The sequence below is a fragment of the Miniopterus schreibersii genome, assembly GCF_964146895.1.
Source record: "Miniopterus schreibersii genome assembly, chromosome: 18".
NCBI classification, from domain to species: domain Eukaryota; kingdom Metazoa; phylum Chordata; class Mammalia; order Chiroptera; family Miniopteridae; genus Miniopterus; species Miniopterus schreibersii.
Window position 1 is genome coordinate 29,751,104 of NC_138121.1, and position 15,639 is coordinate 29,766,742.

At 42.8% G+C, this 15,639-nt stretch overlaps 1 protein-coding gene across 1 annotated transcript in view; it reads left to right on the forward strand.

Moving 5' to 3' along the window:
• The window catches only part of TDRD12 (tudor domain containing 12), a gene marked incomplete at its 3' end in the record, with an annotated part of 63,070 nt that extends 48,242 nt beyond the window's left edge, over window positions 1-14,828 (forward strand). The window contains exons 21-31 of the mRNA XM_081119695.1: window positions 2,757-2,856; window positions 3,909-4,096; window positions 4,829-5,039; window positions 6,666-6,758; window positions 8,819-8,991; window positions 12,808-12,917; window positions 13,672-13,732; window positions 13,814-13,927; window positions 14,014-14,167; window positions 14,246-14,312; window positions 14,737-14,828. Coding sequence (XP_080975821.1) covers window positions 2,757-2,856; window positions 3,909-4,096; window positions 4,829-5,039; window positions 6,666-6,758; window positions 8,819-8,991; window positions 12,808-12,917; window positions 13,672-13,732; window positions 13,814-13,927; window positions 14,014-14,167; window positions 14,246-14,312; window positions 14,737-14,828 — 1,363 coding nt within the window. The remainder of the gene's footprint in view (window positions 1-2,756; window positions 2,857-3,908; window positions 4,097-4,828; window positions 5,040-6,665; window positions 6,759-8,818; window positions 8,992-12,807; window positions 12,918-13,671; window positions 13,733-13,813; window positions 13,928-14,013; window positions 14,168-14,245; window positions 14,313-14,736) is intronic.
• Window positions 14,829-15,639: the final 811 nt, after the last annotated feature.

Sequence of the window (15,639 nt, forward strand, 5' to 3'; positions counted from 1 at the left end):
GCCATCTTTCTTTATAACGGAGATAATCAGTAAAGTGTACAGATGGTCAGTTTACAGCTTGATGCCTTGTTATGTGGGTATGCAGCCATGTAAACCACCAGCCAGCTCTGAAGGAGTGCCCTGGAGATCCCCTCATGCTCCTTCCCAGTTTGTTCTTCCTCCAGAAGACACCAGTCTCCTGATGTCTATCAACATTGATTAATTTTGCTTGTTTCTGACTTCATATTCTACCTAATATCTCTGGCATTTACCTATGTTGTGTGTGCAGGATTTTATTTGTTTACTTAGCTCAGTATTCCGTTGTTTGACTATATCACAGTGTATATGTCCGTCCTTTTCTTGATGGACCTGTGGGTTGTTTCCAGTTTGGACTATTATGTGGGAAGCTGCTATGACCATTCTTGTACCTACATTTTTGTAGAAATATGAATCCATTTCTCTTGGGTGTATACTTTGGAGAAGAATTATTGGATCATGGGATAAGCATATGTTTAACTTTTCCAAAGCACTTGACCATTTTACGGTTTTATCGGTAATGTGTGAGAAAGTTTGAGTTGCTTTCTCTCCTCACCAACACTTTAGTGTTCTGGCATATAGTGGTAAAACATTGTGATTTTCTTTTGTTTCCCTAATAATGAATGATGTTGAATGTCTTTTCATATGCTTGTGGGACATTAGGCCATCTTCTTTTTGTGATGTGCCTGTTCAAGTCTTTTGCCCGTTTTTTAAATGGGGTGTTTATCTTTTTCTTATTAGTTTGTAGGGTTAATTTATTTATTCTTGATATAAGTGCTTTGTCAGAAATATGCATTGAAAATATCTTCTCCCAGTCAGCGGTGTGCATTTTCACTCTTTTAATACTCTTTTGATGAACATTTTAAATATTGATGAAGTATTTTATGGCTATTGCTTTTCGTATCCTTATTTAAGAAATATTTGTCTCTAGGTCCTGAAGACAGTCTTCAATATTTTTCTCTAGAAGCTTTATATATATATGTGTGTGTATATATATATATACACATATATATATACACACAGATATATATAAAAATATTTTTTTACTGACTTTTAGAGAGAGAAACATTGACGAGAAACATCATCAGTCGGCTGCCTCCTGCACTCCCCCTACTGGGAATTGAGCCCGCAACCCAGGCATGTGCCCTGACCAGGAATTGAACCCTGACCTCTTGGTTCCTAGGTCAATGTTCAGCCACTGAGCCACACCAGCTGGGCAAAGCTTTATATTTTTAGGTGTATAATTCATATTGAATTAATTTTTGTGTGTAGTGTGAGATACAGGGCACAGTTTACTTTTTTTTTTTTTTTGAGCACAGATTTTTTTAAAAAAATTTATCATTATTTTTTAATTTTATTTTTGCTTAAAATATTACAGATGTCCCTTTTTCTCCCCAATGACCCATTCCACCCCGTCCCTTCCCCCTCCCCAGTCTCTCTCCCCACCATTGTCCGTGTCCTTGGGTTGTGCATATATGCATATAAATTCTTTGGTTACTCTCTCCCCCTCCACCTACCCGCCCTCCTCCATCCCTGCAGTTTACTTTTGACCAAATGGATAATCACTTACTCTAGCATCATTCATTTAAATCATCATCGTTTATTTAAAACATCGTTGTGTTCTCACTGAGTTGGTTCCTTGAGTATAAACCAGATGATAGTATATGTGTTCCATTTGTGGACTCTTTTTGTTCCATTGGTCTATTTGTCTGTCTTTATACCAGTCTATTTTCTTAGGGATTGTAGCATATATTATAGAGAGCCTTGGAATCTGGTCTGTGTCTTCCACTTCTGCTCTTCTTCAAGGTTCCTTTGGCTACTATAAGCCTGTTGCATTTCCACGTACATTTTAGAACAGGTTTTTCAGTTCAAAAACCCTGCTGGAATTTTGATAGCAACTACATTGATTCTGTAAATCAATTTGGAGAACCTGGATATCTTAACAGTCATAGGGACCCTCTCCCCGATCCAGACATAATGCCATTACTTGATACATTAAATGGATGGCTGGGACTGGGTAGTAGGTTTCTGATAATGTATCTATTGGATTGAATGTAATTTTAAGGTAACTGTTGACATTTACTTTTTAAATTTATGTTACATGAAACAGGTTATTGTCAGAAGTTTACACTATGACTTTAAATAGAATGTTGATTTTTGGAACTGAAGCTTCTATTTCTAAGTGGATTAAGTAATGACTTCTGGTTAAAGGTTAATTAGCCTTTGTTGTGGGTTATGGAAATGTGTTTCTGGCTCAGGCTATATTTTGGAAGTCCATTTTGTTCATTTGTGTATTACATTTAAGAATGTCCAAAGAGCCCAGCTGGGCGTGGCTCAGTGGTTGAGAGTCGACCTAGGATCCTGGCAGTCAGGCTTCGATTCCCGGTCAGGACACATGCCCAGGTTGCGGGCTCGATCCCCAGTCGGTGGCTTGCAGGAGGCAGCCAATCAGTGACTCTCTCATCATTGATGTTTCTCTCTCTCTCTCTCCCTCTCCTTTCCTCTCTCTGAAATCAATAAAGATATATTAAAAATAAATAAATAAAAGAATGTCTAAAGAAATAATGAAGTAACTCCTTAATTCAGTGTTCATTAAATTTTAGGATCCTTTTTCACATATGTATCGCTAGTACCATCTGAAGTATTTAATATAATTATCTTTTAAAGTGTTTCAAGTAAAAGTTCTCTGATTTCAGTTATAGATTTATTTCTGGTTTTAAAATCCACTTACTTTTTTTTAGAGACAAAAGGATCTGTCCTGATCGACACCATATTAATCTAGAAATAGACATGCCAAGAAAATTACCCAACCAGGCTTTACCAATGTTTGGATACATTAAAGTGAGTTCCCTTGAAGATCGTTTTGTTGAATGATTAATGGTCATTTTAATGAACATATTTTTAAAGCAGCAGAATCTTAGTAGAATATAATTATGACTTCCATTGGTCAGTATTAATTTACCACCATTAATCTGACAGTAGACACTGGTCCTTATAAAGTCCCCAGTTGATGTTGAAAGCCAAAATCAATTGGGAAAGTGGATAAATCCCTTCAACAATTTGGGGATTGTTTTGTTATATTTTTAGAAAGAAAGTTGCTTTAGGGGGAGAGATTAAAAATAATGCAGTGACTACATGAATCTTTCCAGAACATCCATGATTATTCCTTTGAGGAAAATTCTTGAGATGCCGATAGAATTGCTGAGTTAAGAGTTTGTCATTTTCTTTTGAATCCTTTTTATTACTTTTTGAGTTTGTTGTCCTTTTCACCAAGTAACCAGTTCTTACTCCTGACGTCTGCTCTGGGCAGCCAGGGCTCCTGCCCTAATACCCGCTGTTTGCTTCCTCTGTCCATAATGCCTTCTGCATACTCTTGCTAACACATACGCACGCCAGCATCCCCCTCACACACCAGTGGCCCTGCGTGCACTTGCTTAGGAAGAGTTGTCTTCCTGAGCACACTCTAGCTGGGGCGTACCTGTCCACCCGTGGGTTGCTGAGGGCCCCTGTTGCCCGGGTGCCTCATGCACAGTAGGCTCTTACTAAAATACTGCTTGTTCCATGAACAAAGATCAGAAAGGGCTTGAGAAAGGGATGCTATTTTAAAATTTTTATAAAGTGCAGTTAAAAAGTAAAGAAAGGAACACTTATAACTAATAATGCAGTTTGAAAATAATAAGATTTACCAAAAAAACCTGTTAGATTTAAACTCTAAGTATTTATGGGTATGGTAATGTTTTTATTTTGTTTCCTTTGGTTTTTTTGGCGAGTTTCCTAGTTTATTTTTAAATCCCTATTCATGTGCTTTGGGCTTTTAGGTCAGGTGCTGATTTTTGCAGACAAGTCTTGGGTTTGGCTTGATTTTATTTTCTGGATATGTTTATATGTTTCAGATAATACCGTTTTACATTTTAAATGCAACAAATTACTTTGGTCGTATAGTGGATAAACATGTGGATCTTTATTCTACTCTTAACGCTGAAATGAAGGAGTATTTTGAGGAATCCAGTAATAAAACAACCATTGAAAAGGTGGAGAAATTTGGATTATATGGATTAGCAGAAAAAACACTTTTTCACAGGTAGAATGTCTGTTATTTCATCTTGAAAGGTTGTGACGCACAAGGTAACTTTAGCTGCTGCTGAATCCCCATTTTCACCTCTGCCCATTGGGCCCACTGCGTGCTAGACCTGCTTCCTTCCAGGATGGTGGTGGCAGGGTCATGGCCCCAGACCCTGGGTATAGTTGTATACCTGGGGCACGTCTGACCCCAGGCTCCTGAGCACAGAGCACGCATGACAGTGTAGCATTTATATACCTACAGTTACAGAGCCATCACTATGTACTATACATACACATATATCCTTAACTCACTTAATGTTCACAAATGATGTGCATTATTCCCATTTTACAGATAAGCAAACTAAGCCTTGGCAAGGCTGTGTAATTCATCTAAGGTCAGCTCAATAAATGTCACTGTATTCCAGCCCCCAGGCAGTCTGACTCACATGCTTGTTTGCATCTACATCCTCAAATGCCACACCCAGCTGCACTTGATGATAAAATTTTAATTTACTACGTCAGTTTTTAGTGTGTTGTCAAATAAAGGGATTTACTCTATTTATACTTAGGTGAGCTTTAAATCATTGCTAAGTGCTCTTGGCAGTTCTAGTTACTTTATTCCTAGTATGGAGTAAAACCATGAAGTTCAGGATCTTATTATATATATTTAGCATTTAATGGGTAAGTCAAAGCAAAGATTATTTCTATTTTAGAATCCCTGTGTTAAACTGATGCCACTTTATTTTTCCAGAGTTCAGGTGTTGGAGGTGAGCCAAAAAAAAGACACTTGGGCCCTAGATAATGTCCTTGTAAAGTTTATAGATGAAGGCAGGACTGGACTCGTCACGAGAGATCAGCTTCTGCATCTCCCAGAAACCTTCTACACACTGCCTCCGCAAGCAGTGGAGTTTATTGTTTGTAGAGTGAAACCTGCTGACAATGAAATTGAGTGGAATCCAAAGGTGAGTTAGTTTGGCTATTTACAGTTTGTTGACTTTAGAATATATTTAACCCAGAATGTACACTCAATTGAGGTTTATTTGAATTTGGAGTATTGGGTAAAATACTTCCTGTTCCTGAGCAGAGAAAGCACGGTCTACGTGGATCTGGAGGCTCTCAAAGCCACCCTGCATAGACCAAGCTCTGGACCAGGCACCCTGGTTTGTCGGGGGGATTGCCATCTTTATCATCAGCACTCACAGACTTAGAATTGGTGTAAAGTTTGTATCATGATAAGATAAACTGGTTGTCAGCTTAAGGAGAAGAAACAGTGTAAGAACCTACACAATGGAGACCCCTGTCAAAGGGGGACATGGGTGATGACCACTTTCTGGAGAGGCCAGGTAATTCCCTTGGGGTTGGGAGGATGGGCAAGGAAGGAAAGAGTCTAGAAAGACTCCTAAAGAAAGGGACATTTCCTCTGGGCCCTTTTGGATGGGTGTTTAGGATGTCACCAAGTAGCCCTGATGCAGGCCAAGTAAACAACATGGGCCAAGACATGGAGCACAGAAAAGTGGTCCGGGGTGGGCTCACATGGTAGCCCAATGTGGGCTTCAGTGGCTCTCACCACCCGGAAGAGGCCGGCACAAAGTCCTCATCACCAGAGCACGGAGTCCTTCATAGTGATGCTTTGATCTTTCAGGGAAGGTTACATTTACAGGATACGAAATAAGCCACTGGAGTTGGCAAAGTAAAAACTGTTTGGTTATACACAAGGTTGAACATTATTCAGGAAATACATAGGTGAACGTTTCCACAGTACAGGGGAACGCGCAGCCTTACTGTAGTGAGTTTAGTACAAGTAGCCTTTATTAAATAGCAGTCTTTTTTCTTCATGGCAAGTATTTTCTGAGTGTCCACTGTGTGTTGGTGCCGTGTGTGTTCTGGGGATGTAGCCATTAGCATGAGAGTCATGGTCCTTGCCCTCAAGAAACATTTGATCTGTCATGATTGACCACAAGTGTTTCTTGAAGAGGAGGCTTCTGTAGAAACAGGGACCTTCTCCTGTGTGTGTGCTTTCAGATTAACTTACAGAGTTCAAGGGAGGTGGAAATAATCCTATCACAATGGGCCAGCTTCCTCCAGTTCTGCTTTACTGGAGTTAAAATGTGTCTGACAGTGTGCAGATAGGCCTCAGCTGCTGGGCCCTACTGGGAGGAGTATAGGGAACAAGACCAGGGCCCCTCAGTTCAGGGCCCCTGATGCAGGGCAGCTCTGTGCTGTGCCTCCCTCCCCTGGGGCAGCAGGAGCTCATGTACTTCACTCCCTTGGAGCTTCCAAGGAAATAAACATCCACACCTTGGAGACAGGTGGACAGTTAACAGAGGCGGTGGGGGCACGTAGCCATGGTAGGAAGCACGCAGTGTTGGGAATCCAGAGGCACAGAGCCCAGCTTTCCCATCTGTCCTTATTAAGCTCCACTGTTAGTCACTCTTGTTGACGAAAGAGTCATGCTGGCCTCCATAACCCACCTTGTGGTTGGTTGTGAGGCTCTGATGAAATGCATGGAAGAGTTTTTTGCACACTACATAAACAGAATGAGGTATTTTCTTCAAGCGTCACATAAATTACTTTGATGTGTTTTTCAGGTGACCAGGTACATTCATCATAAAATTATTGGGAAATTGCACGATGCGAAAGTTGTATTGGCTTTAGGAAATACAGTTTGGGTTGATCCGATGGTAAGCATGCCGTTTTCTTACAAAGAATTTGTGTCTGGAGGAGCCTCTAAAATAGTACAAATTATTCTCACCTGTAGCTTGAATAAGCATTGCCTCACATAAATGGAGGCTTATCTGGAGCTCTGAGTTAGGGGGAGCTTTTTACATGTTATTTGAGCAATAATTTGATTGTAGGTTTTTGTTTAAGGGAATCTTTTACCTTGTAACCCAGTGCTAACAGGTGTGTGTGTATTTTCACACACACAACCAAGACAGAAGCTCCATGAAGCTGTCCTTACTGTGTGTGACAGCCTCTAATGTTTACAGTTCTGTCTATTCCAATTTTTCAAGTGTTGGTTGTGCACCATTAAATCGGTTTCCCAGTCCTCTGTCCATGCAGGTGGGGGCCCTGGGGTCAGTGGCAGCCATCTGTCTAGTTGTAAATGAGCTTAAAGTCCCGGCATGTGATTGGTAGTGTTGAGGGTTCCACTCCTTGGGCCTTCAAAAATAGGTTCTCAGTTTCTGTCTTGTTCATTCACCGAATATTGATTACCTAATGTGTGCTAGGCAGGACCTGTATGGGGCACTTGAGTTCCTTTTGTGAACAGAGACTCCTATCTTGTGGAGCTGGTTGGGGGAGGGCGGCTGACCATGAACAGGTCTCAGAGCATCCCCTCTGACGCCGGCACCGTCTCCTGTCCGTGCCCCAAGACCTCTACTTTTCAATTCAAAGTTTGTCTCTGTTAGACTTAAGTCTTAGTTGTGATGATCATTGATAAGATTTAAAGGACTTCAGTTTGGAAAGACTTCTGCTGGAAGTTAGTTTTATAAAATCAGAAATGCTTTAAAAGAATTTGGGCTGGGTATGAGATTTAAGAATAATTAAGAGGAGAAGTTACTTTATTTGTTTATTTTTTTCGTTGACCCTCACCCAAGGATATTTCTTCCATTGAGTTTTAGAGAGAGTAGAGTGGGGAGAGAGAGACACATATCGACTGGTTGCCTCCTGTACGCGCCCTGATCAGGGCTGGGGATCAAACTTGCAGTCCAGGTATGTGCCCTTGATGGGGAATCGAACCCTTGACCCTTCAGTGTGCAGGCTGACACTCTAATCACTGAGCCACACCAGCCAGGGCAGAGGAGAAATGATTTCTAGAAGAGAAGGTGGAGATTACTGGTTGATACTATAATAGTCAATATTGTGGTTCTTTATTGGAGAAAAAATGTAAACTTTATTAAGAAGTAATTTTTAAAACTATAGCTAAGAGAATGAAGGAAAAAAAAAGAAGAAAACCCACCTCCTGGCAAATATGCTTCTGCAGCTCTAGCGTGTAGCAGTGTCCATGGCACGCTGGAGGGAGACAGGGCCACGCCTGCTGCCTTCTCCACCCAGACCAGCTGGCTCCCGGTGTGACGAGAAAGGCTCTTCGCCAGTCCCAGATGGGAACACATCCCCAGGGTTCACTTAGGATGGTGCCTCACGCAGTGCCAGCCTAGCCCACCTTCCCCCTCCCAAGAAAGGGATGCCTAGTCCTGGGCGCACATCTCCCGTCAATAGGAATCGGACTGTTGCAGATTTTGATGTTTTACTTAATTTTGTGTAAATTGAAATGGGTGAGAGTGTTTGGGTTGCAGAGAATACAAGTGGAGGGAACTGTCCAGAACACAGGATTCAGGGCTTTGGTGCCTTTATGGGCACCTGGAGACTCCAAGCTTTAGGCTCTTCCTTGTTAAGAGAGGTAAAAGTACTGGAGCAAAAATCAGAAAAATCTAGGACTCGTGTGTGTGGTTACAGCATTATAGGTTGGTCTCGTCTGGGGTTCTAGTCTAGGGTTCTAACTTGACTCCAGCCCAGACCTGATTGTATTCTGCAATGTGGGACTGGCCTCTGGGAGGTTTTGATGTGACCTTGGTTTTAAAATGATCCGGATGTGAATGGGAGGCCCTAGCATATTGTGGCATGTGCCCAAGTGCCTTCAACATTACAGAGCTAGATCCAGAGGCCTGTGAGCATGCTTGTGATTCATTTAAAGTTCAAGGTTTGATTCCTGAAAATGTTGCATTTTTTTCTTTGATTCAAGGTGCACGTTACAAAACTTTCAAATTTGAAAACTTCTGTCATTGATTACAATGTTCGAGCTGAAATTTTGTCAATGGGAATGGGCATTGATAATTCAGAACATACAGAACAACTGAAAAAATTGTATGAAGGAGCTAAAATACAAACTGTTGAAGAAAGCCTGAGCCAAACCCTGTAAGTGGATTTTGTCTCCCTTTTGGAAGAGCTGCTTTGAGGGAATATAACTCACAAGTGTTATAGGCATTTTTTTGAAATAGAATAGTTTAGCCCTGGCCGGTGTGGCTTAATTGGTTGGGTGTCATCCCATGCACCAAAAAGTCGCCAGTTTGATTCCTGGTCAGGGCACATGCCCAGGTTGTGGGCTCAATCCCAGGGATGCATGCAGAAGGCAGCCTATTGATGTCTCTCTCTCACATAGATATTTCTCTCTCTCTTCGCCTCTCCCTGTCTCTGAAATCAAAAGAGACGTATAATAATAATAATAATAATAATAATAATAATAATAATAATAGTCACTACATACCCACCAGAAATGAGAAAAGGAAAATACCAAGTGTTGGCAAGGATGTGGAACAAAAGGCTTTTAAAAACTTGACTAGTGTGCTATTATTACATCTAACAAAATTATCAGTAATTTTATAAATTACATGTGTGTGTTTTTATTGTGTTAATGCATACATAACAATTTCTCCTTTTTGTAATTGTGGTAAAATACACATAAAAATTTGTCATTGTAACTTTTTAAGTGTAAAATTCAGTGGCGTTAGTCACATTCACAGTGTCCCATCTCTAGACCTTTCCATCACCCCAAACAGAAACTCTGTGCCCATTAAACAGTAACTCCTGTTCTCCTGTCCCCCAGTCACCGGTAACCTCCATTCTACTTTCTGTCTCTATTAGTTTGCCTATTCTGGGACTATATACAACATTTGTTTTCTTGTGACTGGCTTATTCCATTCAGCATAATGTTTTCAAGGTTCACCGTATTGTTGCATGTATCAGAATTTCAGTCTTTTTTGTGGCTGAAAAATATTCCTTTGTTTGGATGAACCACGTTTTGTTTATCTGTTAGTGTCAGTGTACATTTGGCTGTATGAATCATGCTGCTGTGAATCATGCTGCTGTGAACGTTGCTGTACAAATATTTGTTCATGTCCCTGCTTTTAGTTCTCGTGTATACCCAAAAGTGGAATTACTGGGTCATGTGGTAATTCTGTGTTTGATTTTTTGAACTGCCAAACTGTTTTCCACAGCAGCTGCATCATTTTACATTCCTACCAGCAGTGCACGAAAATTCCCATTTTCTCCACAGCCTCACCTAGAAATCAGCCCGAGGTAAAGTTTAAGGTCTTCTCAGGACTTTTCTGAGCATCTTGCCTTGGCACATGCGTGGCTTTCTGAGCACCCCCCCCCCCCCCCCCACAATGTACTGCTTTTGAATGTTCTAATTTCCCAGTGAATCTCACCCCAGCTTCTCCTCTGGGTTAAATGGTTGTGTGTCTCCATGCCTGAACCTCCCCCCACCTCTAGGCATCTGTGGTTTCAGCTTTTTCAAGCAGTGCCCACTGCTTTCCTGCCTGTGTGCCAAGGTCTGTGAAACAGACAAGCATGTGGCATCAGCCCCTCGGGTACTTCCTCAGACAGGTGAGAGTGGCCTGCACAGTGGTTCTCGAAGAGCCTGCTCTGCTCTCTAGTTTGAGAGCAACAAGAATCAAGTGCTGCCTGCTCCAGACCCCATGCCAGGGGGCCGGGCAGAGGGAGTGAAACACCACTGGCCCTGCCTCCGGTTTTGAAGCTGGATCTTTCTTGGTGGGCGTGTATGGGCAGCTGTAAGCCTCTGGCTGTTTTGGGAGCTCCTTCACAGTGGGGTCAGGCGGCTCCCCAAGGTTCTTGCCGTGTTCCTGTGGGGAAATGATGGGAACGTGGAGCTTGCTGGTTTGTCATTTTGCTCTGCGTGTGTTTTGGTAGCAAGATGCTGGGATATTTCTTCAGTCCAACTTTGTTTCAGTTGACCTAATGAACAGACAAATACTTTTAATTAAAGTTGCCATTTTAAAGTGTAAATATTGAGTGTCTGCTGGAGGTACAGTAGTGACCAACACAGGGGGGTCAGATGGTGATAAGGGAAGGGAAGCAAATTTGCATAGAAAGGAAGGTAGGGCAGCCTTGAGGCCAAGAAGGTGAGCAGAGACACGGGGGAGGCATGACGCAGGCAGGCACTGGAGAGAGGACTGAGGGATGGCCGGTTCCAGGAACAGGGAGGGCTGTACAGTGACTAGAGCAGCAAACGAGGGAGAGTACAGGAGCGGAGGTGGGAGTGGCCCTGGGGTCAGACCTGTTGGTCCTGTGGCCGCTGCAGGGATTGGGCTCCACTGTGCGGAGGTGGAACCATGCGAGGGTTTGGAGCAGAGAAGTAACTTAAAAGATTCTTGGCTTCCGTGTTGAGAATAGCCTGGAGTGGGGGACAGTGGCTGTGCCAAGTTGTGGGCAGGATGACAGTGGCCTGGACTGGGGTGGTTTTGTGGAGGTGGTGAGAAGGAGCTGGTTTCTGAATGTATTTGTAGTGAGCGTGTGGTCTCGTGGAGCTTTGTCAGCAGTTCCTGGGCGTCGAAAGCTGGGATGCGTACAACAGCCCTGAAGGAGTAACAGTCCAGGGACTGAGCCCTTGGCCTCTAGTGAGGAGAGGAGCCTGGGAAGGGAGCAGCCCACAGGGGAGAAGGAAGCCTGGGAGAACAGTGTCCAGAATGGCCAGTGAGGGAGACAAAGGGACTGCCACGGGCTGTGCCAGAGCCACTGAGAAACCAAGTGAATAAGGACTTGGGAGCTGACCAGTGGATTCAGTTTTGTGATTATTGGTGACCTTAGAAGATTCCTAAATAGCTCCTAGAAATAGGGCAATTTCATAAAACATGGCAAAGATGAAAATATAGTCTTTAAATACTTTAAATACTTTGTACTTTAAGTTTTTAGGGTTTACTATCTTGGTAAAATTGGGTACCTGTGGGACTAGGATATGTGTTGCTTTCTACACATTTTCAGGAAACAAAAATTGCTCCATACTTATAAGAGATTCTTTCAAAAATGAAGACATCATTACAGCTTAGTAGATTTAATCAAAACCGGGATGGATCACTTATCTGAAACACAACCATTATGAGCCCAGCTTCGTGCAGAGCACTCTGCTGGGTCCCTGTGCACACTGACTTGTGGTTGTGCAGGAGTCTGCAGAGGCAGCCCCCTGGGAAAAGGGGCTCCATTTCAGGAGCTGCACTGGGACGCTGTGTTGGTAACCTGGTCAGAGTGAGGAGAATGGCACCGTTCTTACAGCAGATGGGGAGAGAGAACAGACTTGGGACCAGGAAGATCTGGAAGCCACAGGGCTTAGTGATGGACAGATAGAGGAGTGTGACTCCATGACTCTGAGCCCTGATGACTGAGGATATTGGCATGGTTGGCGGTTGCAGGATGTTTTCCAGAGCAGCTGGCCTGCGGGAGAGGAGACACTGAGTTGGTTTTGGACCTGTTCCGTTTAAGGTGATTGAAAGTATGAGCCTAAAATTCCAGAAAGCACTGGGAGAAGGCTCTGCTCTTCAGCTGTTGGAAGAGAGTCAAATCTTGGTGAGTGTGTGAGGAGGAAGGGGCACCCCAATAGGTGAGGGTCTGATGAAGGCGGTCAGAGCCATGGTGGAGGAAGAGGGAGAGCGAAGGAGGGCCATTGCTGCACCCCTGGGAGAGGACGAGGCCTGAGGAGGGTCCCTTCCGTGTCCTGGTGGTTAGACATGGGGCACTGCCCTCCACCGTCTGGGCAGTGCCACGCTGCAGGCTTCGTGAGTGCCAGTCAGGTCCCCTGGAGACACGCACACCCCTTCCCCGCAGCAGTAAGCCCTGCAAGGCTGTTTGTTGCCTGCCTTTCTCTTCTGGCTGGGAAGTCCCTGCAGTGAGCCCAGTTTTACCTGTCTCCTCAGACTCAACCTCACCTTTTCTGTCCAGGGTACCTTCGTCATCAGAAGATGCCTCCTGTCTGCAGAGCACACAGCAGGAGGACAGGACTTCAGAAAGAGGTGCTGACTTCGGGATGAACTCAGAAAACCAGAAGCATGGTTGGTTATTTAAAAGATGGTTAACAAAATCATTAATTCTTATAAATTTTTTGCCTTTAGATGAATTATAGAGAAGGTGACTTAAACTGATATTACCCAGCTTCCTATTTTTGACAATTCAGCTTCCAGTGGCGTTTGTTTTTTTGTAACTTTTTCCTTTTTATTATTTGAGGTATAATGTTCATTCAGTAAAATGCATATATCTTAAGGGCACAGCTCATCAGATCTTTTACATGTGTGTATGTCCATTAACCAGGTCAAGTTACTGAATATTTCCAGAGCCCAGCAACCTTCCCGGTCTGCAACCTTCTCCAGTAACCACTGTTCTGACTTCTGTCACCATCACTCTGTGGCTTCTTTATTCAGTCCTATGTCTGCGAAATTCATCTAGATTATTGTGGAGTGGTAGTGGTTTTTATTGCTGAGTTTATGCTATGCTATGGATATACCACAGTTTATCAGTTCACGTTCTGTTAGATGTTGAGATTGCTTTCAGTTTTTTATTATTCAAGCTGCTTTGGACATTCTTTGGATGGAAGCTTCAGATATTTTAGATTGAAAAGTTTAGTTGCATTGTTTCATCAACAATTTTTTCTAATTTTTTTTGCAACTGTGTACTTGGGTTTCTATGAAATTTATATGCTTAGAACTTCCTCAGCTAAAAGTTGGATAAAGTGCAAACAGGTACATATATGTGTGTACATTATGGAGTTACATGTAAATAACCTACAGGAAAATTTGACTTTTTGTACAGAAACTTCACCTGGAAGCATGGGAGATGCTCCCATGAACAGAACTACAGAGCCCCTGCAAAGGTATGTCCGCCGTCCCCGCGGCCTGCTCTCCTTCCTTAGCTGGTGAGTGGTGAGGACTTAAGCCTTTTCCTTTCCCCCCAGCTTCCACCCACAAATAAAATGGTTCCAAAAAGACGACGTGGTCGTACTGAAGATAAGAATCAGGAATGTAAAGGATTACAAATGTAAATATTTTAGCGATAGAGTCATTTTCAGGTAGGTTTATGGAAATCTCACAAATTAAACTAGAAATAACTTCTAACATTTAGAAAAGCTGACTTTCTTTCTTTTTGTACACCTAGTGCCTGGGTAGGAGGAAAATTTTATGTGGCTGATTTGGAGCTGCATGCCAGCATCGTAAAAGATGACTGCAGATGCGTAATTAAAGGTGACGAGCCCGTAATCACTCTCAGGAAAGAGAGGAGGGAGCCGTGGCGCACCTTGCTCAAACAGAGGGTGAGTCGGAACGAGCGTGGCTGGTCTTGGCCCGAATATTTTATTCTCTGACTTAATGTGAACTGTTACGTTGGACAGAATCCTAATGTGGCTTTTGATTTTGATCACTGGGAAGAATGTGAAGAGGAGAGCCACTTCTCCAAGGGTAAGAGGGGTGTCCCCAGTCCCGAGAGGGGGTAGGTCCCAAGCGCCATGGGGTGGACGTACCACTCAGCCGATTTGGGGATGTAGCCTCTGTGGAAATAGATCATGAATGTAAAGCCCTTAGAATTACTTTTCTTCCTTGGTGCTAAATGTTGTGGCTTGAGGAGGTATCAACTCTTGGTGATAAACGTACCTTCTCATAACACTTCTACAGGTAATTTTCCTAGGAGAAAATTTTATTTATAAGCAGGCAAATTTTACCTGCTCATTTCTTACCCCAAAGTAATGAAAGTATAAAATACGTCATGAAATAGATAGAGGTAGAACCCAAGAGACTTTTCCGCACTGACCAAAATAATGGGAGGGGGAAAGATTTGCTAATTAGTCAATAGCTACCATATATTTTAAAATAATATCTCTTTCAGTTATACATCCTAAAAATCTGTGCTGCAAAGTGGCAGAGGTGACTGAGAACAGTGACCAAACTTCGGAGGGTGATGACAGTGAGAGTGAGTAAGGATGTACATCGGAGGCGTGACCAGAGAGTGCACAGAAACGACACTGCTGTGTGACTGAGAGCTAAGAAAACGAGCATAATTCAACCTTTTATCACTAAGTGTCATCTTGTGGCACTGAGAGTAGTAAGGGTGAGAAATTCTGAATCGATTTAAAACTGGGCTATAGGCCCTGGCCTGGTAGCTCTGTTGGTTAGAGCATCGTCCCGATACACCAAGGTTGTGGGTTCAATCCCCGGTCAGGGCACATACAAGGGTCAACCAATGAATGCATAAATAAGTGGAGCAACACATCGATGTTTCTTTCTCTCTCTCCCCCTCTCTCCCTCCCTCCCTCTCACTTCTTCCCCATTTCTTTCTAAAATTAATAAAAAAGAAAAAAGAAAAATGGGCTGAAGATGAGACTGTGAAAGGAGGGTGGAAGCAGAGACAGAAAGTAAGTGCTGGTCTAACACAGGCCCAACTTCCCTGGGCTGTCCTGCTCATTACCTCATGGGAAGCCCATCCCGACAACCCCCCGTTGAGTGACAAAGAGCACCTGGTAAATTCGCATAATGAACTGGACTATCTGGAGCTAGTCTGTTTTGTTTTTTTCATTTAAACCTACCTTTGGTACATTGCTAAAAACATCTTGTGTGTATACATGGAAGATTCCATCCTATAAATCCATACTCGGGAGTACTTAACAGAGCCTTTCGGCCCTGAGTTAGTTGCAATTCAGCATAACCGTCTGTAGAAATACTTCTCGTTTTCTTAAGATACTGATAGCTACTCCGACAAGTTGCCTTTGTATGAAGATAGTCCAAGATGAAA